Source organism: Sprattus sprattus (assembly GCF_963457725.1).
Source record: "Sprattus sprattus genome assembly, chromosome: 7".
NCBI lineage: Eukaryota > Metazoa > Chordata > Actinopteri > Clupeiformes > Clupeidae > Sprattus > Sprattus sprattus.
Genome location: NC_137926.1, coordinates 32,889,843 through 32,915,960, shown reverse-complemented (window position 1 = coordinate 32,915,960; position 26,118 = coordinate 32,889,843). Strand labels below are relative to the sequence as shown.

Genomic DNA, 26,118 nt, shown 5'->3' with positions numbered 1-26,118 from the left:
AATTAAGGAACGTTTAGAAAGAGAGAACTGAAGACAAATAACTTATTAAAAATAGTGTCAGATCAATGTTAAATAGCATTCATGAAAATGATAGCCATACCTCGCTGTATAGTTCGAGAGTCTGGGAATATAAACAAGCCTTGTAACGCCTCCGTTTTCTCAGAGTTCGCATCTGAAACAATCAAGGTCACAGTTGGAATTCATTCAAAAACAAACAACAATAATTATATTCATTTGTTCTGTATTCATCTCCTCAAAGGCAAGGCAACAATATGTTGCAAAGGCTTCCTGTCTATTTGGGAAACTGTCTACAAATCAAGAGTAGATCACTGGCCAAGCTACTTCCATAATTACTGAATGGCAAGGGGAATTCATTGAACTGGTAACTGCAAGTATGGGATCAGCTCATAGATGTGGCCACACTGCACTAGCTTGTACAGATTTATCTACTTTTCTCTTATCTGATGAAGTTATCCTTTCAGAAAAGGCAGGTTCTGTGACATGTTACAATTACCCACCCAGACACCAAAAAAGAAAGATCACAGTCTGAATATAATCAATAAAAGAATATTGTGTAAACTGAGTTGCATCATCGGTACCACATGAACTTTATGAAATTGAAGGAAGTGTTCTACCTTCATAAGAAAGGAAGTAAGACGAGTGTAACAGCACGAAAAAGCCAGAATCACACAACGTAAAAACAAGAGCCTGTGGGCAGAAAGGTTTTCATGATGAGTAGAAAGGTAAGACTCAATGTAGCATCATTCTGGAAAAAAACATCTGTTTTCAAAAACTCACTATGTCCTTCTCTTTCAGCTTTCCAGTGAGAAGTGAGAGAAGGTTGCCGTCCGCCTCAGTGGATACCACTTCATAAAGAGTGCAACATTTTCCTCCCACCATAACTGCAACAATACAATTAGAATAGTGAGGCTCTAACAGAGAAAACACTTCATTACAGCTGTATCTACCACAAAACAGGCCTTCTGACATTATGGACACAACATATACTTCACACAGATATGGATGTCTAGTCTTGTTTTCATTTAACAACACTAAGCTTTGTTTGTTTCACAATCCCAAACTGACCCAATCCCTACCTTCACCAGAAAAACAGGTTTCAAAAATTTCCTTTGGCAATAACATCGTCAGATCAGATACTCTGATTACACTTTTGATCCTTAATGTCTTCGGGCTGAAATAATACAAAATATAGAGCAAGACGGTGTTTGAAAGAAGGTTAAGACATAAGTGCAATGACATAAGTAATTAAATTACATTTGATGATGGCAGTCAAATATAACCACAGAATTACATGACTCTTTCTCAACTAAGTGAAAAGTAAAAGGTAGGAACATACAGTTGCGCTGGTAACAAAGCTCCATTGCTGGACTTCAGTCCAATTTCATAGACGAAAGAGTCAATCAACAATTGGCCTGTCCAGGGCTGGTAGCAAAACACTGTTGAAAAAAAGAGTGGTAGTAATCTCTACACAATTAAAAAAGTAGAAAACTATATGAAGTGACAGTGTACATCAAACACACAAGATCTATAATAAATAGCACTAAATGTCCAGTGCCTAGCATTGCACATATTTCCCAACGTTTATATTAACCTATTCATAGCAGTTATGCCTTGTCAAAAACATGAACTACTGTTTAAACTTCTGAGGCAGTAAGTTATGTAATGCCAATCTAGGGGAAAGCTATTTCTGAGTGTAAAAATATAATTCTTACCTGTTTTCTCTTGACTGAAAAAAAAGGAAAGAGGGGATGTGAACATGTTGTACAGTACCATGTACATAACCACACATACTTCAGAATTAATACTGGGGAAAAGTCACAAAATCTTTTCGGCAATATTCTTAATAAAGGCATCACATACGTCTTAAACAGATAATGGCAACATATGTATTTCACAAATAAAAAATACATTTATTGTATAAATAAATCCATCTTCTAAAAAAAGCTATACTGTAATTTCCTGACTTAACTTCTGCTCACAGTAACTCTGCCAGGTAAAGCGTGAATGGGTCTGTCTGGTAGTTTCTAGTGGGTGTTATATGAACTCTTGTTGGTATGAAGGGAACATGAAATCGTGTTAGGTAGAGTTACCTTTTTTCTGATGATTCAGGAACAGCAGGCTCTGCTTTGCCATATGAGAATGCCACTATTGCAAATGGGCAGACATGCCTAGGACACTTTTCTATGTCTTTACCGTCATTCAAAAGCTCATACATGTAGTGCTGTAAGACATAAACACAACATTGCTCAGGAACACACATTTTACGTGTACAAGAAACTGAAAAGGCATTTCTAATTGAATCATTTCAATTATTCTTTCTTCTTCTGGGTACTGTTACAAAAGGCTACAGTGATTTAATGGTTCTACACTAGATTGACAATGACAGTAGCACAATAATGCATGAACACAAAATTCACAAGTTCATAAAAGTTCATAAGCAATGGGCCTCCATGTGGTTGTGCTAGCAACCTTCAATGTAACAAAATGTGTGCAGTATTTACTTTATTCTGTTGATTTCAGGCAATTAGGGATAATCAATTAATTTTGATAATGATCATTAAGAATGCCCTACTCAAGATCAAACGTACTGCAGTCCATCAGCAACATTTAAATGGCTCTCACTTCTGGTACCATAAACAGATTAAAACTGTGACTTTAAGTACACAACACAACTTTGTTCTCCTTACTCTGATCATCTTTGATGAAGCCAACCAGGGCTGGGCAGTACATCGAAAACTTTAATATATTGAATGCTATTTAATTCAACATACAAGAAATTACTATATTCATATATTCGTGAATATATCATTTATACTTTGCAAGTTACCATCTGTGTCAATTTAAAACCGCTTTTTAACAGGAAAGATATTCTTTATCCAATCATGTTTCATTCTCTGAGCTCCGCCCCAATAAAGCCTTCAGCACATCCTCAATTATGATAGTCAGAGACATCACGGTGGCCAGCAAATCAAATGGTAAAATGACGGAAACATCCGCCGATAAATCCTTCTCTGGGTTCGTCTATGATAGCAACCTGTAAGAGGTTAAATAATTCGCTTAGCTGGGGCATGTCTGTGCCATATTTAGCTGTTTTTTTTTTTTTTTTTTAAGATTTTTTGGGGGCTTTTATGCCTTTAATCAAATAGGACCAGAAAGAGAGAGAGAGGAAGCGAGCTGGAGGAAATCGGGAGAGGGATTGGAAAAAGGCTGCAAGCCGGACTCGAACACAGGTTCCCATGGGCATTCAGACCCATTGATGGTACAGGGATGCCACTTGCTCCACAGCTCCCCGTTTAGCTGATTCTAACAAATTAACGATTTTATTGTCTAGTAGTGTCATTCCTTGTGGTAATAATCTGGTTTAGTTGTTACTTGAGTATTGAGCCTACGCAAGAAATCGGCTATAGCTTCAAAACAACCTAGCTATCAACAGGCAACGAGGCATTTCTGTGGTCCCTTTCGTCTCAAAATGCTTGAAAAGTCTGCGTAAAAATAACTGGAATAATGTTAATCCAGAGTGGCTGAAACTAGGGATGCACCGATACCGATACCAGTATCGGGTATCGGGTCGATACTTCGTTAAAATACTCGTACTCGTACTTGTTTTAAATTACCGATACCAAAAACCGATACCCAGTGTTGCGTCTTAACGCGTGTGTTTTCTTCTCCTCTACTGTCTATGCCTGCCAGGTGTGAGAGCGCCAAGTTGCATAGAGGCCGAGAGCGGTATTGCAGACCGATAAGTTGAGGTTGAACTTGCAGTTTAAATCAATTCAATAACAGCTTGGATACGATGTGTGGAGGTGGCTTGCGTAAGCTAACGGTTTCGCTAGAGATTTTAAACTTAACACGTACGACCTCCAGTAAAGGTAAGTGCTATCTTCGGCTATTTTATGTTTTGCCGTTAACTTAGAACTGCTGTTACATAGGCAAAGTGTAGGGGCTAGCCTACTGTCTTTAGGGACGCTGCGCCTAAAACATATTATTGCCATTTGCTACGGTTGATTGACAGGGACGGGAATGTATTTGTTTTCTCCTCTTTTACCCGGACGCATTTAGGTCTCGAAAGGAGGACATGTGAGGGTTAAAGAGGACGTCTGCCTTGTCTTGTGTTTCAGGAATCTTGTTGACTTGCTAGTTTGTCATAAACACCCGCTAGCAAGTAGCCGCTAGCAAGACATCCCGTTAGCGATGTTAGCAAGGTTGTTTTAACACTCTTGGACATTGATGCTAGTATTACGTTTTTGTTTTCGTTTTTCCGCCTGATGCTAATATTAAGTGCTCTTGCGTTAACTTATTTGCAATGTTATTGTGATAACTATGTTGGCTAGGTTGCAAACAACTTCCCTAACACATTCAAACATCAGGCAAGTGTATATTTGGCTGCAAGAACGTAGCCCAGTTCATTGTCAACAATAAACTCTAGTAAGAAATCGCTATACCGTTGTGCTGCCTTAACGGCGATTTGGACTCATTTTAAGATAAATTATTATGACAGGAGTAAGGCACAGTGTAAGATCTGCACTGTTACAGTGTCGAGGGGCGGAAAGGAAAGTGCTTCGTTTGACACAAGCAATTTGATTAAACATCTGAAGACGCACCATAGTGCTAAGCCCACAAAGTTCACTCATGCCAGTGGCGCAAGAGACCAAAGCAACCAATCTTTACTGACGTCTTTCAAAAGAAAAAAACGCGCACACAGACAGAGAGAGAGAGAGAAGGGGAGGAAGAGAGTTGTTGATCCTTTTGTAACTGAACTGTGCTCATGTTCTTATTCAGGGTAGTTCTGTTCACTTTTTGTTAAACAGACTGTGTTGTTAACTATGCAGCAAACTAAATTGCCATCTGTCTATATTTACATTTTGTCTAATGTGATGATATTGACTCTTTTATTTTTTGTTTAAACCAGAAAGCTCTGTTTATTTTTGGCTTGGGATAGCCTTCTGTTAATGTTGTACTATAGGCTTGACATAACCTGCAGAGGATAAAATAAAATCTTTCATGGAAACCAAATCTAGGAAGTATCGGTATTGGTACTCGGTATCGGCAAGTACACAAATAAAAATACTCGTACTCGTATCGGTTTGTAAAAAAGTGGTATCGGTGCATCCCTAGCTGAAACGACCGTTAACATACTAAAAATGTGGCGCTGGGAGTTTTATGCGATAAACACAGGACTTTGTATATTCAAATTACTCTTTTGAATTACCTGAGTTCTCTCGAATGCAAGAAAGGAGCTGGTAGTGGCTGTGACTGTTCTAAGCTGATCTGACTCATGGCAATCAAACCCTTCTGTGGGAACTGTGAAGTTCACTGTGTAGTTCTCACTCACTTCTTTCACCCTGCCCTGTTGACAAGACATGAATATTTAGAAAAAGATGCATATACGTAACTTTGGATAATAATTTTATATATCACTGAATACAACACAAGGGAACAAGACAGTTGTTGACACGTTTATGTCTATGGTAAACACCCAGTCTAGTTTAGAACAATGTATTTTACATTATTTAATTTCACTATGAATTCGTATTATCCAAAACAGTAAATCATATGGTGATCGTTACCTTGGTGAGTCTCACTATAGCAATATACCCCGACTTCCCACAGTACCATCGTTTCACGTCCAGGCAGTCTGAGTACTTTGAAACACACACTCCTATCAAACAAAGAATAATATCAGATTCCTGGTCTATTTCCCAGGCACAGCCCACATATTCACAAAATAGCAAAGCATATATTCACAGACATGTACTTCATGAGTTCTTCATGAGTAGTTTTTTATGGTATGTTCATAAACATGTTTTTCATATTGTATAATCCCAGCATATAGCCAAGCCATATTATTCTTACTACAAATAAAAGACAGGGATGATATCAGTCCTTACAATAGACAGAGAGAATTTATACACCTTTTGTCAGTACTTATCTTTTATTTTTTTGTAAAATCATGGTATAAATGAAACCCTGCCTCTCTTATTGGACCAAAGATGCACCTTATGAAGTCTTTATATGATATGCTTCAGCTAATACCATGATCTCATATAGTAATCCTGTTGACATTAGCCATGATTCCACTATTGAGCCAATGGCAGCTAGGGCCACTTTGGGCCAACCAAGGCTCATGACCTGGGGCCTCAAGCACAAAAACAAAAGTAATTTGTGTTTAGACTATGGGCGATAGCCCCGCAATCTGCCCTAAAACACACCCATAACATGCCAACTTAGTGTAAACGTCAAACATTTGACATGCAAGTGGGAAGTTCAAGTTGAGATATCATGCGATAAAGTATGGATGCCAGACTAATCATTCATTGTAATACATTTGCTTCAACAAGCATGCAGTAATTTTATGTTAATTAACCATCCCCATACATATTGTGTTAATTTGAGCCAGCTGATTTCTGTACTGTAATACAGTGCCCTCCACAAATATCGGCACCCCTAGTGAATGAGCTAAACAGGCTATACAAAAATATGTCTTTGCTGTTAATCCTCTTGGGTTGACATTAAATAAATATTTTTCCCCAAAACATGTGTGCCACAATTATTGGCACCCTTAGAAAAATCTATAATTAAATTTTCAGTCATATTTTACATTTTTAAGTTCACCTGTTTGATAAGGAACTCTTATGAGGTCAACCATGACTTCCAGTTCCACTGGCGTACACATATGAGGTGACACAGGCCAAATTCCATTAGTCATTCATCACTATGGGAATGACCCAAATAACACAGTGGCGATGTGCGACGAAAACTTGTTGAGCTGCACAAATCAAGAAATGGACATAAGAAAATCTCTAAACAGTTGATATTAATTATTTCCATGATAGTGGAAATGGGTATTAAGTTTAAAGCGACGTTAAAGTTTAAAGCGACGCGATGTTAAGAATCAGCCTGGAAGAGGACATGTCTGTACATTGACCCCACGCCCCGTGAGGGGGATGGTTCTACTGGCAAAATAATCTCCAAGGATCACAGCTGGAGAATTGTAGAGGTTAGTTGAGTCTTGAAGTCAGAAAGTCTCCAAAATTACAGATCAGAAATTGTTAAGAAATTGAGTTGCACAACTACCGGGGTATCAATATCAACTTGACGAAATGGTGCAATCATAACGGTGTGTAACGATTTATGGGTCTAATTTCAACATACAATGCCCTCCACAAATATTGGCACCCCGAGTGAATATGAGCTAAACAGGCTATAAAAAAATATGTCTGCTGTTAATCCTCTTTGTTTTTCACTCAAAATATCCACCTACATCACCACAAGTTGTTTTGTTTGCCAGAAAAAAGCCTCGGCTGTCAATCAACAACAAACTGAAGCGCCTACAGTTTGCCAAATGTAAGTCAGACTTTCAATGGGACAGAGTTATATAGTCAGATGAGACCAAAATAAAGCTTTATGGCAACAAACATCAAAGGTGGGTTTGGCGTAGACAGAAAGATAGCCATATAGAAAAGCACCCCATACCCAATGTGAAGTATGGTGGCGGATCTTTGATGTTGTGGGGCTGTTTTTCTTCCAAAGGCCCTGGACATCTGGTTAGGATACATGGTATCATGGACTCCATCAATTACCAGCAGATGTTAAATGAAAACCTGACAATGATCCTAGGCACACCTCAAAATCAACACAAAAATGGTTCACCGACCACAGAATAAAGGTTTTGCCATGGCCATCACAGTCCCCTGACCAAAACCCCATAGAAAATATGTGGGATGAGCTGTAGCCAAGTCTACAAACGTTGACCTCAGATTCTGAAGGATCTGAAGAGATACTGCATGTAGGAATGGTCTCAGACTCCGTGCCATGTGTTCACTAACCTCATCACGCATTATAGGAGAAGACTCAGAGCTATTATCTTGGCAAATGGAGGCTGCACAAAACATTACATTAAGGGGTGCCAATAATTGTGGCACACATGTTTTGGGGAAAAATATTTATTTAATGTCAATGTTTTTTTTTTTTTTTAATAATCTTACTTCAATGAAAAGGTAAGATTTTTGTGAATATTTTGAGTGAAAAACAAAGAGGATTAACAGCAGACATATTTTTTATAGCCTGTTTAGCTCATATTCACTCGGGGTGCCAATATTTGTGGAGGGCATTGTATGTTGAAATTAGACCCATAAATCGTTACACACCGTTATGATCGCACCATTTCGTCAAGTTGATATTGATACCCCGGTAGTTGTGCAACTCAATTTCTTAACTTTTATGCCTATCAACCGAGTCAAATTGCACCTATAAAAGGTATTACAATCGGGTTGATCCCTACTTGATCAAGCTACCATTGCACATTTTTATTAGCTCAAATATTAAGCAGAGACATGATTTTACGTGCTGACCAGCTCCAGGGATTCTTATTACTTGGAAGCGTGTGGGTCATTTGACATTGATCCGTTAACTTCTTCTAGCGTTGAACCTCTCTTACCAGACTCCTCTTGCCCCATCTTTTACCTGGACTTGCCTCAATGTCCGAACTTTGTTTTGAAAACATTGGGCCTCATTCTCAAACTTTTTTTTAAGTGTCTTCTTAAATATCTTCTTAAGGACTTCGAAAGACCAACCTAAAGAAAGATCTCTGCCGGATTCATGAATGCCTGGAGTGTGTTCTTAAACCGCCAAAGTGTCAGTAGCTGTCCACTGATTCTAAAATTGAACAGGCGTTCTCGTGCACCTGAATTTTCAGACAGAAACGCCCCATCAGCTCCTTATAAGGGCAAACAACTAAAGATACCTGTGCACAATCCATAGACCAACAGGTAATGCAAAAGCAACGTCAGACTGATCAAAATCATGTTAAAGCGGAAAGCTAGCAGCGGTTGAGTTAACGCAGACCTATCTTCACCGGTGCAGAGGTGATGGTACTGTTGCAGAACGTAGATGTGTCCATTCTGTCCACTATGGCTATATCCAGGCGATTGAGTTTAGTGCTTATCTATTTATTCACTTACTTTTACAGTGTTCGTGTAGTGCTTTTATTTATTTTAGGACATCACAATGCCTTGTTCAATCATGACTATAAATGTGAAACGTAATTGTTAATGATACAAATATTTATATTTATTATAATAATTTAAAACTGATGATGTCTGTAGAATTGATGTGAATGCAATCACAAAAGATTTCTCACAAATTCAGCCCTTAAGAAAAATATGGCCGATTTACAACTGAAATTGAAAATGAAGTTTAGAACGAATCCCAGATGAGAAAACTTTGAATGAATGAATGAATGCCAGATTTGTCCCGGAAACTTCATAAATGGAGTTAAGAAGACATTTCTTCTTATTTTGTTCTTAACTGCGTCGAGAATGAAGCCCACTATCATTAAAATGTGTTTGAAAAAAAAAAATCAGTATATGCTCGTCATCCAATCTGTATCATACCAAGTTGGACAAAGCCTAAATGCAAAGACATTAGCTGTACAGCCATTTATTTCTGAATAGCGCTGTGCTCACCTAGATGTCTACACATTTACAGCTATTGCACAGATTGGGCCTCCTTCTTGAACACAGTTGAGAAGAATTTAAGAAGGAATTTCCACTGAACTTCACTTCCGGTGGATTTATAAACAAATTTGGCATTCGTGAAAGTTTTCTTATCTGGGATTTCTTCTGAACTTCAGAAGACTTTCAGAACGCGAAATAGCAGTCGTAAATCAGCTAGAGTTTTCTCAAATGCGATGCCTCAAAAAACCACAAGATGCCCCTCTGGTCTCATTTGTATCATTAACAATTACATTTCACATTTATAGTCATGATTCTATGAGGCATCATGATGTCCTAAAATAAGTAAAAGGACTACACGAACACTGCAAATGTAAGTGAATAAATAAATAAGCACTAAACTCAATCGCGTTGATATAGCCATAGTAGTGGAAAAGAATGGACACATCTACATCCTTCAACAGTACCTTCACCTCTGCACCTGTGAAGAAAGATCTGCGTTAACTCAACCGGTGCTTGCTTTCTGCTTTGACATGACTCACTTTGGAGTTGCTTTCGCGTGGATTCATTCGATGTTTAAGAACACATTTTCAAACATTCATGAATCTAGGGGAGACCTTTTTCTTACGTTGGTTTTCCTAAGTCCGTAAGAAACATTCCAGAAGAAACTTCAGGCCCATTGTCTTTAATTGCAGATCCCCACAGCGATCAGACAAAACACATCTATTACAATTTATTACTATTTCCGTATTACCCAACTTGCCCTTTGTGTAAATGTTAAGGATGTTAACCTGGCTCAGAAAGCCCTGATTTACTATCGTAACCTATGTTATCAGTTGACATTCTCAATTATCAGTTGACATTGACATTCTTTTTCATCAGAGGCCGGTATGAATAAAGCAAACATTCCAGGAGGGACTTAAGTTCCTGTGTGATGTCTATAACAACTTTTACACAAGTCCTTGCTTGTTGCAACAGAATGCCGACCCCTTTCTTAAAGAAAGGAGTGCCCTTACCTCCAATTCCAAACACCACCCACACAGATACCAAACCAGAAAAACAACACCTTCAACATTCTTCTGACCAGTCCGACAAGAGGGCCGTTCCAAACCTACCAAACTCACCTTGTTCAACTGTGCCACTAGGGTCTGTGCCATTAGGGTCCCAAAACGTTTATATATATATATATATAAACATTTATTTAATTATTATTATTATTATTATTATTATACACCTGCCTTCTTCACATCCTTCAACTCAATCTTCAATATTGAGATACCTGTTCACAGAACGCCTGTATCCGACAGGACTGAGATTACATTTTAACCGTAGTTGTGTGTAGCTTATCTGTTGACAACAGACACTCTTGTAGGCTTTGCTCAACAGACTATGGCTTCAAGATTTGGCTTTGACATTACCATCTGGTATAGTTGGTAGTTAGATAGTCTGATGAAATAAAGCTAGTTACTAGATGAGTTAAATCAGGTGAGTTTAAGCAAGGATACCTGGGTTGGGGTCTTTTATGATCTTCTAAATTCTTGAAGTGTACAAGACAATATCCCACTAATATTTAACAGCAATATGTAAACCAGCACAATCTCTGTGGACTTTAGCATGCAAGGCACAACATCTTGGGCGGCACCTTGTTAATTGCACAACAGTACGTTCAGGATGAGTTCAAAACATGTGTGGGTGTTTTAGTTTAATGTGGGCTGACAATGATTCACATGAAGAACAGTCATCTGTTCTGATCGAATCCCCCTACTGAACACAAGCATATTATCCTTAGAGCAGTAGCTCAAGGGTTATCATGTTAAACCATGTAATTCAGCTTATATTAATGATAAGTAAACATATACAGGGTATATACTGCAACAAAAAAAAAATATTTACTGAACTGCTGCACATTATCTAAACCACTGTGTTCTTGATCTTATGTGCAAGCTGTGTGTGAGTGTGTGTGTGGTGTGGGGGGGGGGACCTTGAATATACCTGAATATACATACAGTGTTTTCAACTTTCACTTTCAAAACTATCAGAGCACTAGGCACAAGAACATCTCAGCAATAAGGTGTGAGTATTGAACACTTGGATTTTCCTCTGGTTAGATGTCAGATTTCAGTTATTCTAAAAAAAAATACCAAAATATTGTTCATATCAATGCTAGTTGACTGAATTGAATAATTATTTGGGGACAATTTTGGATTGTATTTTGGTAGGGCTGGGGGTAAACGATTATTTTCAAAACGATTAATCTGGCGATTATATTATCGAATAGTCGACTAATCTAACGACTAATTGGACGATTAGTCTAACGATTATTTTTCTGTTGCTCGATTAAAACCATAATGTATCTCAAATAAATACCCCAAAAAATCTTAATAATATACTTTAATGAGCACCGTTTTGCACAGCTAAAGTCCAACAATGCATTTCATGTTTATCTAGAGTTCACAGTAAAAATGTTTGGTACTCAAATGAGCCCTATCACATTTGGATGTGGTGCTCATTAATTTAAATGTTTTCAGTGCTTATAAAAACATTCATTCATTGATGAGCACTGCGCACCACCTTATGTGCAGCCCTGTCCTGGACATTGCTTGGCTGCATTAGTTGACATTGGCGATCTAACGTGGTGGTGAATCATGATTCATACTACAAGCTGGCCAACGTTAGTCTAATGTTATGTGTTTGACTCGTAAATGACCACAGCATGAGTTAGCTCTCTGTGCCGTTTGTTGGTGCTTGGTTGGCGTGTTCTGCAGCCGTAAGTTAACGTTTACCAAACGGACACAGCTGTCTAGCCGCTGCCGCTATAGTAGCTAGCTAACGTAACTACTAGCAACCAAGCACGAACAAACTGCACGGAGAGCTAAGAAGATAGTTAGCTAGCACCACCGAAGTCCGCAGAGCTCAAGCTACACAACACACTGAACAAACGTTAAATACGAGACAATAGGGTGCGTTTGAGAATGGAGATAGAAACGCACCCCATTGTCTCTCGTGAAGGGGACAATAAGTAACGTTGGTTACATTAATTTAACGTTTGTTCAGTGTGTTGTGTAGCTTGAGCTCTGCGCACTTCGGTGGTGCTAGCAAACTATAGCTCTCCGTGCAGTTTGTTCGTGCTTGGTTGCTAGTAGTTAACGTTAGCTAGCTACTAGTGTGTCAGTTTAGTTAACGTTAACTTACGGCTGCAGAACACGGCAACTAAGCATGAACAAACGGCACAGAGAGCTAAGTCATGGTGTTGGTCAGCTTATAGTATGTATCATGATTCACTACGTTAGATCGCCAATATCAACTAATGGCGCCAAGCAATTCCCTGGGTTTCTGCTCTCTCAGTCCTTGCGCAATGTTTGTTTCTGTTTGGGTCAACCACGCAAGGGGGTGCAACGGCGGTCTCTTGAACGTCCGCACAGTAGGCCATTTTGAGGACAGTATGCTTCCGGTAGGGATCAGTGGTACGTTAGGTAACGTCAGTGATCTTCACAATCGTTTACACTCTTATCTCGCGGAAATTTTGACGGATTTACAAATGACTTGATTTACAATCGTCATTACCTTGGTAATAATTCTGGATGCTTGAACATGTTGAAATGTGCAGCTTAATTGTGTATCACGGCTATTGTGTATCAGTCATTTTACATCAATTGGCGAGTAATTGTTCTTTCTTTTCAATATAACTTAAGTTGCACATAATACAATTGAAGTTGCACATGATTTCCAATCGGGTTGGTTTGTTAAACATCTTACATTATGATTTCGACAGGAAATTGCTGACTTTATTGCCAATGAAGATGCCAGAATTTTGTGCAACCTGCTCTATTGAACACTCCCTTGAAACGAAACCTGTCAGAGACCTGTCAATGTTATTTTCATATGAAAACCTATGTTTATAATTCTTCATAAGTATGTAGTGCCATAAGAAATATCTTACGTTTATAACAAACCAACCCGTTTGAAAATCGGTTGAAAATTGAGCAAGTTCTGGTTATTTAAAGTACCACTACCAACACAATGTTAAGGGGGAGTGAGCTATACTGTCCTCAAAATGGCCAAAATGTGCGGACATTCGACTCCGTCGGCCAGAAACGCAGGCAGGATATCTACAGACCTGCCAACATTGGAAAATGTGTTTGAGTACCACCCCGGTGTGGCGCGGTGCGGTGCGGCGCGGCAACATTTTGTGGCCTTCATTTTATTAGTTATAATGCTGTTGTTGCATTATTGAACCAATCGACGACATTCTGAGCTAATAAATAATGCAGTTCTGAAACACTTTAGGCCTAATGAAATAAAATAAAAAGACTGTGATAACAGTTATAAGTGATAACTGTGATAACTGTGACAACAAATTTGTAGCCTGGGATGTTATTTCACTCTAGGCTCCTTAGGAACTTCTCACACAATGGTCATGTTGTATTTTTTCCCTACCTCATACCTATCAAGTGTCATGATTCATCATTCTTTTTTCTCCCCACGTCTGATGTTTGAATGCAAGCCCAATTACATGTGATACCAGGACTAGACAACTGCTAAGACCAAATGATGGCGCTGTGTTTGCTTCTTTATTATTTAATTAAATTCTAGTCAGTGGAAGAGTTTTTTAGGCTATCACAGACATCCCAACCTGCAAAAAGTCATTTCAGGGAGGTATTCCCCCCCTAGGCCTACGTATTACTGTTGTGGTCCCTAAAAGTTATAAAAGCATAATATCATTCTACTTACCGAAACAGGCCAATCAGGATGCTCCTGAGGCACACACGCACACTGCCTCACACACTCACAGTCTCCAGGTCCCTCTCCCTCTCTGTCGTGCGCGCGCTACACAGATGCTAACACGGTTTGGAGCACGTCGCTCGCTCTAGATTCCGGGAGATTTTAAGTCATTTGAGGGCATCAGGGAGTGGTTATCAATATGCGGGAGACTCCCGGAAATTCCGGGAGACTTTGGATGTCTGCTATTATCATTAGCCTATTATTTGTATTATTATTAGAAACATATAGCCTTTTACACTGTGACATGACAACAGCTGTGCGTAAGCATGTGTGGACACTGTACGTAGAAGGCTGCCGCGGACCTCTAGCATGAACTTGACAGATAGGCCTATGATTTTCTGATAATATGCATCTCACTGTGTTCGTTACCTGTTGCTCCTTGGTGACTGATGTCAATAATGACATTGCACACTGTGCAGAAAGCATGGTGGGGATGTCTAAAAGAACGGAGGCATGGCCATCTCTCCCGGTAACTATCAATGATTTTTTGCGATCTTTTTATTTTATCCGGTGGTTCTGCCATGGTAACATACTACAAGAGTTTGTCTAAAATAAGTAGTTTGAAAAAAACCCAAAAGCGTAAAGTCAAACCATTTATAACACAGCCAAGACACTTAGATGTATTTGCCATTTTAAATCGATGGCGAACACGAAAACCACATGGTTAACATCGTTGGGCTAAAATTAAATACATTTTTAACATCTTATCTCTACATTACTCGTAAGTTTACCTTTATGTGATTTTTTTAAATCTCCTCACTTGAAGAATTGGCCAGATGTGGTCGGGAAGGGAGAGTTAGGTAAGTATTCATGAATGAAAAATCGCTAACTGACACCTAAACAGCGGTTGATTCTTCTGACCGCAGAGTAACCTAGTATTCTCTGATTTCGATGGTAATACAGGGGATAGTAAAGATAGGGGGTCTGTGATTGGTCAAACTCCTCTTCTGCTTCTTGCTCTGCTGCAGCTGCCTATGTACGCATTGGTGACTAGAGACAGACTGTGAAGTTTGAACCCATTGAAAACCGGCAATGCATTATTGAGCGTTATGCGTTCTTAAAAAAAAAAGATATATATTTTTTTGGTTATGCGTACTTTTAGACCATCAACTCGTACCAGCGTACTTTGATGTCAAAATGCGTGCCAGGTACGCAAAATGCGTACATGTTGGCAGGTCTGTATCTAGCCTTTATTATAGATATCTATGCAACCACGTGTATGTGGCGAAGCGTCGACGTAAAAATATGGCGTCGACGTAATTTTGAAATCGACGCGTCGCTACAGCACTATATTTTGGATTTGTATATTTGCAATATAATTGATTATGTTCATGCTACCACTTCATGCTACACTACACACATACCTCACCATCTAAAACTTTAGATGACATTACAAATAGTTACATCACTTTACCCTTTGAAGGATCTCCAAGCGTAGAGATTGTGCTGTGACCAGTGAGTAGACCACTATCCCCAAGTTTGTTTGCCTGAAAGATGCATCAAAACAATATTAAAACTTGATTATTTAATTACATATATTTAAGCGGACCATACCATGTTATATATCAATTAATTTTCTGATACCTTGCTTTCATCCTCAAACAACAGGAAGCCAAACGACTCTTCGAGTTCCTCTTCAGTGTAGCCTCTCTCTCTTTTCTCCACTCGGAAGGCAGCATACTGGGAAGACATGTCACTAGTTAATCTACAGATGTATTCTAAGTCAAAATGGGAAAGAAACAGCAGCCTTCTGCTCTTGATTTGCCTCTCTCATCAATGCTACCTCTATTGCAAAAACAACATGTCACGCAAAGTAATGACATAGTTAATAGTTAAAAATAAGAAATAACCTACTTAATGCTATCCAATGAAGTGACAGCCATGGTACATTCAGAATGCATCACATAGCGTTTAAAAACTCACCGTGTTTGACCAGTATATGGCAGATGCACGTCTATGCTGGTCAACTCTGAATAATTGCAATGCAGCTGACATCCCTCTGAGCATAGGCCACGTTTGGTCGAAATGCTCTCAGATTTAAATGTTGTTGATCATACTGATGTTATTACCCCCCTATCACTTTTAGATTTTTACGTTTGGTCTCTGGTCGCAAAGTGATGTAGGCTTCTCTAGCTACTCCAGTTTATACCTCGAAATAACCTTTGTTCTTAAATGTAATGAGTTACTTGCAATGTGCTTAATAACTTAACCAACTACAATTGACTATTTAGTTAGTTGCCAACTATTTGCTTTAGCTGATTTTAGTCGATTAAGTCGATTAGCTGTTGCTAGATCAAAGTAAATCTAATTGTATTTTAAACAAGTTTCCCGTCTTTACAAAAGCCTCTTTGGGGCAAATAGGCAAAACCTATTGGTTGGAAGGATACTGGCAAAGTAAAAAGATCTAAAATGACAATTGATCTAATTATTGTTGCTCTTAGTATGCCTCACGTTAATTTTTTTATGTTCATAAACTGACGTTACACTGAATATCATTTTAATGGTTGTCTTCTGTAAATCGTGGAAAAAACACATGACGGGCTTTATAATATATACTGACATTTTTGATGCTTGAAAACTCCTTTTCATCCGTAAAAAAAACCATATCACTTCAAATCCTGGTAAAACTCAAATTGTTATATTGAATCTAAAGTACTCACTCGTTTCTGAAAGTTGTCATTATTTATCAGATGTGCAGAACTGTAAATGAAAGACTTCCTAGACTCCTCATACAGGTAAGAGTTGTATAAGGGGGGCAGAATACGGTCATGAAATATTGCTGAACCTGGAAGCACAGGCTCCAAAAGACCTGGTGAAAGAATAAAATGGATACTGTTAGAATTGTTACTGTTGGTTTGGAGCATAGGCTACTACACAGGTTAGCCTTTTTCTATATGCTTGATCAACACTGGCAACCAATAAACCTAAAGGTGTAACCACAAACAACATACCATAGTGTGCATTTTTCAAGTAGTTACCAGAAATTGTTCTTCACCACAATTCAATGATGACAGCACATTTAATGTAAATCCCGCTCCTGAAAACTTCATCGTCTTTACTAAGAATGATGAAATGTTACTTGGGCCTAATTTTCATTTGTTAAAGGTAACACGATGATAAAGCTACAATACATTGTTGTTTGGAAAACAGTGGTTTGTCAACTTTGAACCAGAGTTATTCTTTACCTTTATATCGAAGTACTGAAACAGCAAAGCGAGCTAAGCAAAGTTCTGTATTTCATTAATTTCTGTTGGAGGCAGGCGATTGTAACGTAGACGAGAGAATTGGGCCAAAAAAGTTGGGGAGTTTTATACTATGCAAATGAAGAGCGAATTTCACTGGCAGAGGCCAATCAGATTGTTTGTTGTTTTCTCTGACTGTTTGAAAATTGCAGGACTATGGTGTCGTTCAGCTGTTGAATTTGCTAAAAAAAAAAAAAAGCTTGGAGGGCCTTGTAAGGGGTTGTTGTTGTTCCTGGTACGTTAGATATTTAATCCTGTGCTTACTTTAACAGAATGACAGTACTTTAACAGAATGAAGTGTTTTTTTTATATGTTATTTGTTTGGCTTTTTTCCCCTTAGATGTTTGAAAAGTTAGGCTACTGAGAAAGACACTATACAATCTAAAAACTTGTTATTGTAAAAATACAGGTGATTTGTGAGACGTCTGCTAGCCAAACTATGTAACGTTAGCACATTAACAAACAAACTACCTGCATTTTCAGTGAAACTGATTGGGATTCATTGTATGATAACCAACAACTGCATGTAAATCTTACTAAAATAATTATTGTAATAGGAGCATGGTCAAGCCAAATCAGCAGAAAAATACTGTTGGATTTACTGGTTAAAATATATAATTTTTTACAATTTTACACTGCAAACCTAACAGATTGTTCTGTAAAGTTGTATACTTTTTTGATGTGATAGAGATGATCATTTTACCTTCCCATACCTTTATTGTGTGCTGTGTGTGAATATATACATATTATCTCCCTCTGGAACGAAATACTGTTTTCTGATTGGCTAATGGGGTGTACATTAAGTTCGTATAACCGGACACCTTGGACGTAGTCCCAGTAGAAACGTTAAATCGCCGTTCCATATCAATGCTCTTGAATGGTTACCATTGACAACCAACGTAACGTTTATTTTTTGACAGCTAGGATCATTTGAACCAAGATGGCGGCGTGTTGGGACAAGTTAGTGGGCAATGTTTTATGTCAATTAAGCTATCTACACGACTTTCTATATGTCTAAATTGACTCGGTTAGTTGTTTATGTTCTACACGAATGTTGCAGAGTACTGTTATTCTTAACTGAAAGTCTCGAATATTATTTGTAGGCGGCTGTTAGCGCTTAGAAAAAAAAACATATAAAAACAGATGGTAGCTCACACGGCTAACTAGCCGGCTCGATTGTGAGCCTTCGACCAAAATTACTAAACTTGACCTCCCTGTTGCTCTGTCCAACTTCACCATCAACGGAAACGTGGAGTTCAACTGTAAATAGTAAAACCTTATGAACAATACCTGTGTCCGTGTGTCCGTTTACTTTACAGAGGTGAGCTCATGAGTGTCACTTTGCAGCAACACCCGGGGAAACTAAAGGTCCAGTTCCACGCACTACTTTCTCACTACTTTCTCTAACGGGAGCACTAGGCTTCAAATCAAGGTATGTGCTCCGCGTCGTGGTGTTCTTTGCCCCGCAGCGTCCATTAACTTCGTAGAACTGGACAGCTCGTCGGCCGTTATCCCTTACATAATAGTTTATGATCATTAATCAACTTTCATTGAAACTCAGGTTTTTGTTTTTCAACAACACTAACTATTGTACCACTGACCACTCATGGTACATTTGCCACACTTAAAAGTGGTATTGTGATAAGCAAACCAACAGATAAAAAAAATCTGGACCCCCTATAACCAGACTGGATGGTCATTGGCCCCAGGTAATTTGAGTATGAGACCCCTGAGTATGACCTAAGAGACATACAGGTAAACGTCCTAGATTACATTCTAGAATCTTCTGAGGAGTTCAGAGCAAAAGTCACGTGTGTTAACAGCTCTATGACTGAAAACAAAGGATATGGCACACTCCCAAGAAGAACCAGTTTTTCAAACATTGCCACTGGAGTGAGGCACACCAACACATTACAGACAAGTCGTAAACTATGGTTAAACTTACTCATTCGCAACAGCCCGCCACCTAAAATCTAACAGAAATGTTAGGTTGCAATGCAAGTTATTGCATATGTATCCCACTTTAAGTAACGTAAGGCCTAAGTACACCCAGGTGTGACAGGTTACACATGTTTTTTGCCCTGTCACTAAGGTCTTAACTGGTTGTTTTTAAAAATAGTTGGCCTACAATACAAAGTCCAAATTGTGTATAATTGGGTCAAACTGTTGATAAAGCTAAATGTGCTCCTTTCAGAACGTAGCCAATTTTCTAGGCTAATATTTTTTCAACGCAACCTGTGAGCTAATGTAACTGTACTTGGGTTTGCTAGCTCTGACACTTTAGTAGAGTGACTGAACTTGATGTTGCGTTTTGCCAAAAACCCTCTGAGTTATAGGCTACTAAGAGCCAAGCAGCCAGTGTGTCAAACTAGTTACACGCGGTCTGACCTTCGCTTCGGACTGAGACAATCATGTGATAAACACAATACTGAGAATAGAAAGCTGCCATTTCGTCAAAGATCAATCTAAAATGGAGAAGCTCATAGTCACCTTCTCTCGGTCTGATATCATTCTCCATGATTAGGCTAGCTAGCGAAGCGGAGTTTCTGTTCAGTCTGTTTTCTTTCCTCTTGAAGAACATCAGAAGAGTCTGTCATCATCAGCAACAGAAAAAGTAATCCAAAATGTCTTAAATCAGTAGTTTTGTGTTACTCGTTGCCTGCTTAAATTCCGGATTTCTGTAGACAACACATCGTTACGCCACTGGCTTGCTCGGTTAGGTCCTATTGGGAAAATATGTTGCAACCAGGAAGCGAGATGTCATAAACAGTTAATGGGACACTTAAGGCTGGAATACCGGTATCCTTATTTTGCAAATATTGTCATTATATTTCTGCATTAGCCTATAGGCTATATCACTCGTTAAGGACGGTGGCGGTTCGCTCCAGACTTCAAACGAAACCTAACTTGTCAAGAAAGAAACAGAAAGTTGAAAAGTATCAGTCTGCCATTTTGTAACTTCCTCAATGTAAGTCAGGTTGCTTGCTGGTTGTCGCTGCTGCTGTCAGAAAAGCCTATGTTGCCAACAGCAGTCTTAATGCGGTCAATATGTCATAACCTACAACAATAAACTGTTTATGGAACAAAATGGTTAATATTTGTAAAAAAAAAAAAAAAAAAAAAAAAATGTCTGCAACTGACACTTTGTGGTTAACAGAAGCTAACTGATTAAACATCCTGAACATCTAACATATGTAGCCTACACGTGATCCTGTCACAAAAACGAAGGGCTTGCTACACAGGTGTTTAACAGAAATTCATTCAGCAGGGCTTAGACATCATTATTGGTAACTTAACTGAAAAATGGTGTACAACAATCATTTTAAGTCAAAGTAAAACGTCTTAATAAAATCCTCAAAAAAGTAACAACTGGTATCCAGATAATGCAGTTGGACGAAATCGTGTAGGCTACTGTTTTTGCTTCAATTCCAAGCATGTAATAGAATATGAAGCAGAGTGTTATGAATAGGCCTACAGAGCCCACCCAGCAATATTTATTTATACTGTGTCCATGTAGCCCTATTTATCTCACCCAGTTAATTATGTTTTACTATAGATTGGTGCATGTAGACAGCATACTAAAAAACACATACCAAACTCACTTATTCATTTGGGAGGCAATAGGCAAAAGCTGCAAGGCCTGTATTGGATCAGAGTCGCAAGAGTGTCAATTTGCAGTTCCACCCAGTGCCATCTTTCTAGTACAGAGCGAGAGAGTAAGTTCCTGAATTCCCATAGCCTATGACCATTGAGCTTAACTAAGTGCCATGTGAACACACCAAAATCTGCCAGAGAGGAAGATCCAAGTTATGCAAGTTATAATCACTAGTCACATGGAACAGCAGGTTTAAACATTGCATGATGTAGTGGCTGTTTGTACCAGTTTATAGTGTATTCTATATATGAGACCAACAGTGTGTCTCATGTATATTCAGAATCATGAATCTCTCTTTCTGGAACAAATTACTTCAGCACTTTCTCTCTTTCTGGAACAAATTACTTCAGTACTTAGTCCACAATCCTTCTTCCGATCCAAAAGATCATCCATTCTGCTTCTAAATACTCCAGTAGCAGCCCATAGGTTGAGTATGAAGTATGAGTGGCATGACCTTTCTCAACGGTTTCTGGCTAATTGGACCATGAAGAACAAAACTAGAGTGCTGTCATTTACTGTAACCCGAGCGAACATCAAGATTTTGCCACGCCTTTTTAGGGCGTGTCCAGCGCATCTGTATCTCAGCCTCTGAAGGTCATAGACACTTGAATTTGGTCTCGAAATAACCGGAATACACATCTTTATACATGCACTATTAAGGTTTCTAAGCTCTAAAACTTTTACTTTTCGATATTTCGATATTAGATATTGTTAACGGCCTTCAGAAGCTGAGATACGGACGAGCAAGCGTGCTGAAGGGCGTGGGAAAATCTCAATGTTCGCTCGGGTGACAGTAAACGACAGCACCCTAGTTTTGTTCCTCAGGGTCAAATAAGCCAGAAACCTTTGAGAAAAGTTGTGCCGCTCAAAATACATACTCAACTTGAGCCTGCGAGTGGAGTACTTTTTGCGCCCTCAGCGAATAAAATTCTTCTTTTTTTTCTTGAATATCTCGAAAAGTAAAGGTTTTATAGCTTAGAAACCTTCATAGTGCCTATATATCTCGTCATTTTGAGACCAAATTTAAGTGTCTATGACCTTCAGAAGCTGAGATACAGATGCGTTGGACACGCCCTGAAAGACAAATGTAGTGCAACAGCCTGGATGATTTATCCATTTTTTGGTAAAGCAGTGTATGAGCATGAATTACAAATCCACGTGATCTCGGTAAGAATACTTTGTCAATATATTAATTTATTCTTTGTTTATTTAGCATATTAGTCCTCAATTTAGCTTTGAACACAGATGTGACCCATTTGGCAGCGAAGTCCCCTAATTAACCTACAGGATGCACAGCAAGAAAATTTGAAGTTAATCAAAAGGCGCGCCTTCCATGGGGAGGTTTACCTGGAAGATGCTAAACCGACCAATTTAAGGTGTGCCTCGACCTATATAATGATAATTGTGGGAGTGGACATAAAGACCATTCATGTACACATAATTGTATGCTGATTTGACGTTCAGACGTGTTTGATAACTCTGATGAAAATCTTTGCGTGTACACATGGTCCTACGGTTCTTTCAATTCTCCTTGTAAGTTTATGGCAGAGAGCTGAACCCTCTGTCCAGCCCGGTCGGATATGAAGGATTGAGATGACGGCTCGCATAGAGCTGATTCGCCCAGGAAGCCTGTATAAGAGTGAGCCTGGCTATTTGGAATGTTGCTACGGCAGCGCTGCAACGTAAACTCTGGACTGAGGAAATACCAACGCCCTTTTCCTACAGGAAACAAGGTGATTGATAACCAGTTCAAATAACTACTGGCAACTACTGTGGGGGCACACTTTCATGTGTTGTGGGCATATTCTGCCAACAGAAGCTGAAAACTGGAAGCCTGGTTGGACTAAAAGTGACCTCCAGGTCTTGGTTCAGCCTATTGGACTGACAGTTGCCCCCATTAGCCCACCTTAAACAGGAGGTTAACCGGAGCCTACAGTTCGACACAACATTGTGGGGGAGACCAACCACTCAAAAGACCCGATCACACATCAGATCAGAAGTCTCAGAAGCAGATAGAAGTTTAGGAAAAGGTACAAGTTGCCAGGCCTTAGAAAATCTACCAATAATAGACAACAGGGTTGGCAGACAGTTCAATTTAATTCAGTTTAATGTATACAACCCAAGCAATACAATTGTCTGAACCCCCTTAAAGCAAGCACAATGGCGACAGGGGCAAGGTAAAACTCCCTGTTAATCAGGAAGAAGCAGATAAGGGGGTGCCCATCTGCTTGAAGCGATATAAAAGGAGGAGGAAACAATCAGAAACATGGCAGATGAAATCATACACGTATCAGGATGAGCATGCTAGCATACATATTGTAAATGAACACAGCATACATGTGTACAAATGTACATAAAATACATACAAAAATAACATGGTATATAAACACGGTGCATACAAACATAACATGGTATATACATAGTGCATACAAACATAACATGGTATATACATAGTGCATACAAACATAACATGGTATATACAAAATTGATCTAGGATAAGATGAGGAGAGAGCAATCAAGTATTGTAGAACAGCTTACTAACAGTGTGCCCATTAAGTTACTATTAACCGGGTAGGGAGAGTAGTGAATCAGAAAACTATGTTGATGGTGGCAATTATTTACATTGCTGGAAAATGCTAGCACATAGTATGGGGTAGAATAAGTGGATGACAGTGTGGTGGGGGTAGATAGGTGTAGGCTGAGGGTTTCTACAAGTAGGTCAGGTGGAGAGATTTGGCTGCCACTGTGTACATGATGGATATGGTAATGAGAACAGTGTCTCCACAGTCATCAGCATTTGCAAGCAAAGGTCACACTATAAAAGGGATACAAATTTAGTTAGTAGACATCAATTTGATAAACTGATGAGGAGATAAATTGAGGCAAACAACAGGAGGTACATGTCCACTTTATCAGTATCAGCATTAGTAATGACGGTCACTGACAAAATGCATAAAGCATGATATAGATTCCGCAATCCCAAATACTTTGTTTACTTCAGTGGGGATTAAAGTTGGCGCCAGATGACCACCAAGCCACCACTACCATGTCTGACAAATTAAACTAAATAGTTCAATACATTCTAAACTAAAGAGGGCAAATTAGAATAGCAGATAGATATTTCTAGATGGCCTATAAACATGTCCCTACTACAAAGTGAGACAGTTCCATTCACATATCAGTGCTAAAACAGTCAAAGAGTCAGAAATGCTTTCAAAAACTATATATTATTTCAGGTCACAATCAATTAAAACGTAGAAGCTTATGTATACCTGGCTAGCACAGACAGACTGCTCGTGCTAGGCTAGAGTCTCTGATTTTTTTAAACGGATCCAGAAAACCCCAAAAAGGACCGCATTCATTAATGTTACACATCAAACAACACCGTTCCACCTTAAATCTTAAACAGTGTAAAGATGCAGGCACCTTTTAAAAGTGAATGAAACAAAACAGGCACTAACCACAATAATAAGAGCTAGATCATTGTATCATTGTACAATAAAACTTAAAACTTTAACCGGCAAAAATGCTAACAAAATTATGCTGGAAAAGCCATAAGCAAAACCAAAATCCGGGCAAGCCAGCAGACCAGGTGTAGCATGGCTAGCACCCTCAGTAGAGGTGTAGGGTTCATCTCTTTAATCACGACGTCCCTCTTCTTCTAATTAAAATGCAGATACCCGTTGCATTCCTTCTTCTTCTTCTTCTTCAATGTCACATGATTCTTGTACTCGTGGAATTTTGGGTATCAAAAACCGTTCCATTATTGTGAATTTGTTGATACTACCGCTTGACTTTGACAGTGGACTAGCTCTCTTTCGTCAACGTTAACGCACGCGACCTGTGTCGTGCTACGTGAACTATCTGTTCATTTCAATCTGTTATTATTTTCTTTTGTGAATGAAATACTTTTATCACACAATAAATTAAATTAAGAACGCAGAATGAAATGAAATGCTAATAATAAATAAACCATTATTTTCTTGGGGATGCTATGGCTAATCCACGGGGAGCTGTAGCACCCCCTAGTAGCCATAGCACCCATAGACATCATATAGGTAGACGCCGCCTCCACTGCTTCTCGGCGAAACGCGTTGCCGCCATATTGTTACAGGAGCTCTCTGACGTCAGAGGTCTGTCAAACGTGTCAAACAACCGCAAGTTGCCAGGAGCTGCGGTTTATCTGGATACAAATCACGATAACCTTTTACATTTCGCAACCAATTTCATGGAGTATTCAAGGGTTTATGCTCTACGTGAAGTGTGTGAAAAAGATTTGCCTCTACATTGCTTTGAATCTCGCTAGTTAAATCGCCAGTCATTCATGTGCATGGGTCTATGATAAACGCTCACCTTTCTTGCACAGCTCGTGCACTTTGAAAATACTGAGAAGATCTATAAACTATCGAAATAGTGCTTCTTTAGTTACTACGTATTGACCATCATTAAGAGAAAGAGCATACATCAAATAGTGAGAAACTGGCAGTCAGTGTGTTTTTCATAGTTTAATAGTTCCTTTTCAAGTATGTGCATTAAGAAACCTTGAACAGTGCAATTGGCAATACACAGTTATTTCACAAATCAACATTACAAAAAAAGCTATATATTTCTATAGCAGTAAAAATATACACATCTCAATATATACATACACATCTCAATAGTTGAACTGTAATATAAATAACATAGCATATATATAATACAATATAATATAATGACTCAGTATAATGTGCAATGGAATAACATATGATATATATAATATGTGATACAATATAATATAATGTAATATATTTTAAGTATAGGTATATATTCATATTATATAATATATATATACAGTACTGTGCAAAAGTTTTAGGCAGGTGTGAAAAAATGCTGTAACCTAAGAATGCTTCCAAAAATGGAAGTGTTAACAGTTTATTTTCATCAATTCTTCATAAATTAACAAAATGCAGTGAAGGAACAGAAGAAA

The 26,118-nt window shown here is 38.7% G+C and overlaps 1 protein-coding gene across 1 annotated transcript in view; it reads right to left on the bottom strand.

Moving 5' to 3' along the window:
* Nucleotides 1-20,168, bottom strand: part of tasor2 (transcription activation suppressor family member 2) — a 34,496-nt gene extending 14,328 nt beyond the window's left edge. Inside the window, exons 1-13 of the mRNA XM_080841805.1 lie at nt 19,988-20,168; nt 16,916-17,064; nt 15,840-15,935; nt 15,670-15,742; nt 5,589-5,680; nt 5,231-5,368; nt 2,112-2,242; nt 1,734-1,747; nt 1,358-1,457; nt 1,098-1,192; nt 799-902; nt 636-708; nt 101-172 (exon numbers count right to left, since the gene is read on the bottom strand). Of these exons, the coding sequence (XP_080697931.1) occupies nt 101-172; nt 636-708; nt 799-902; nt 1,098-1,192; nt 1,358-1,457; nt 1,734-1,747; nt 2,112-2,242; nt 5,231-5,368; nt 5,589-5,680; nt 15,670-15,742; nt 15,840-15,935; nt 16,916-17,064; nt 19,988-20,078 (1,228 nt within the window). The 5' untranslated portion in view covers nt 20,079-20,168. The remainder of the gene's footprint in view (nt 1-100; nt 173-635; nt 709-798; nt 903-1,097; nt 1,193-1,357; nt 1,458-1,733; nt 1,748-2,111; nt 2,243-5,230; nt 5,369-5,588; nt 5,681-15,669; nt 15,743-15,839; nt 15,936-16,915; nt 17,065-19,987) is intronic.
* Nucleotides 20,169-26,118: the final 5,950 nt, after the last annotated feature.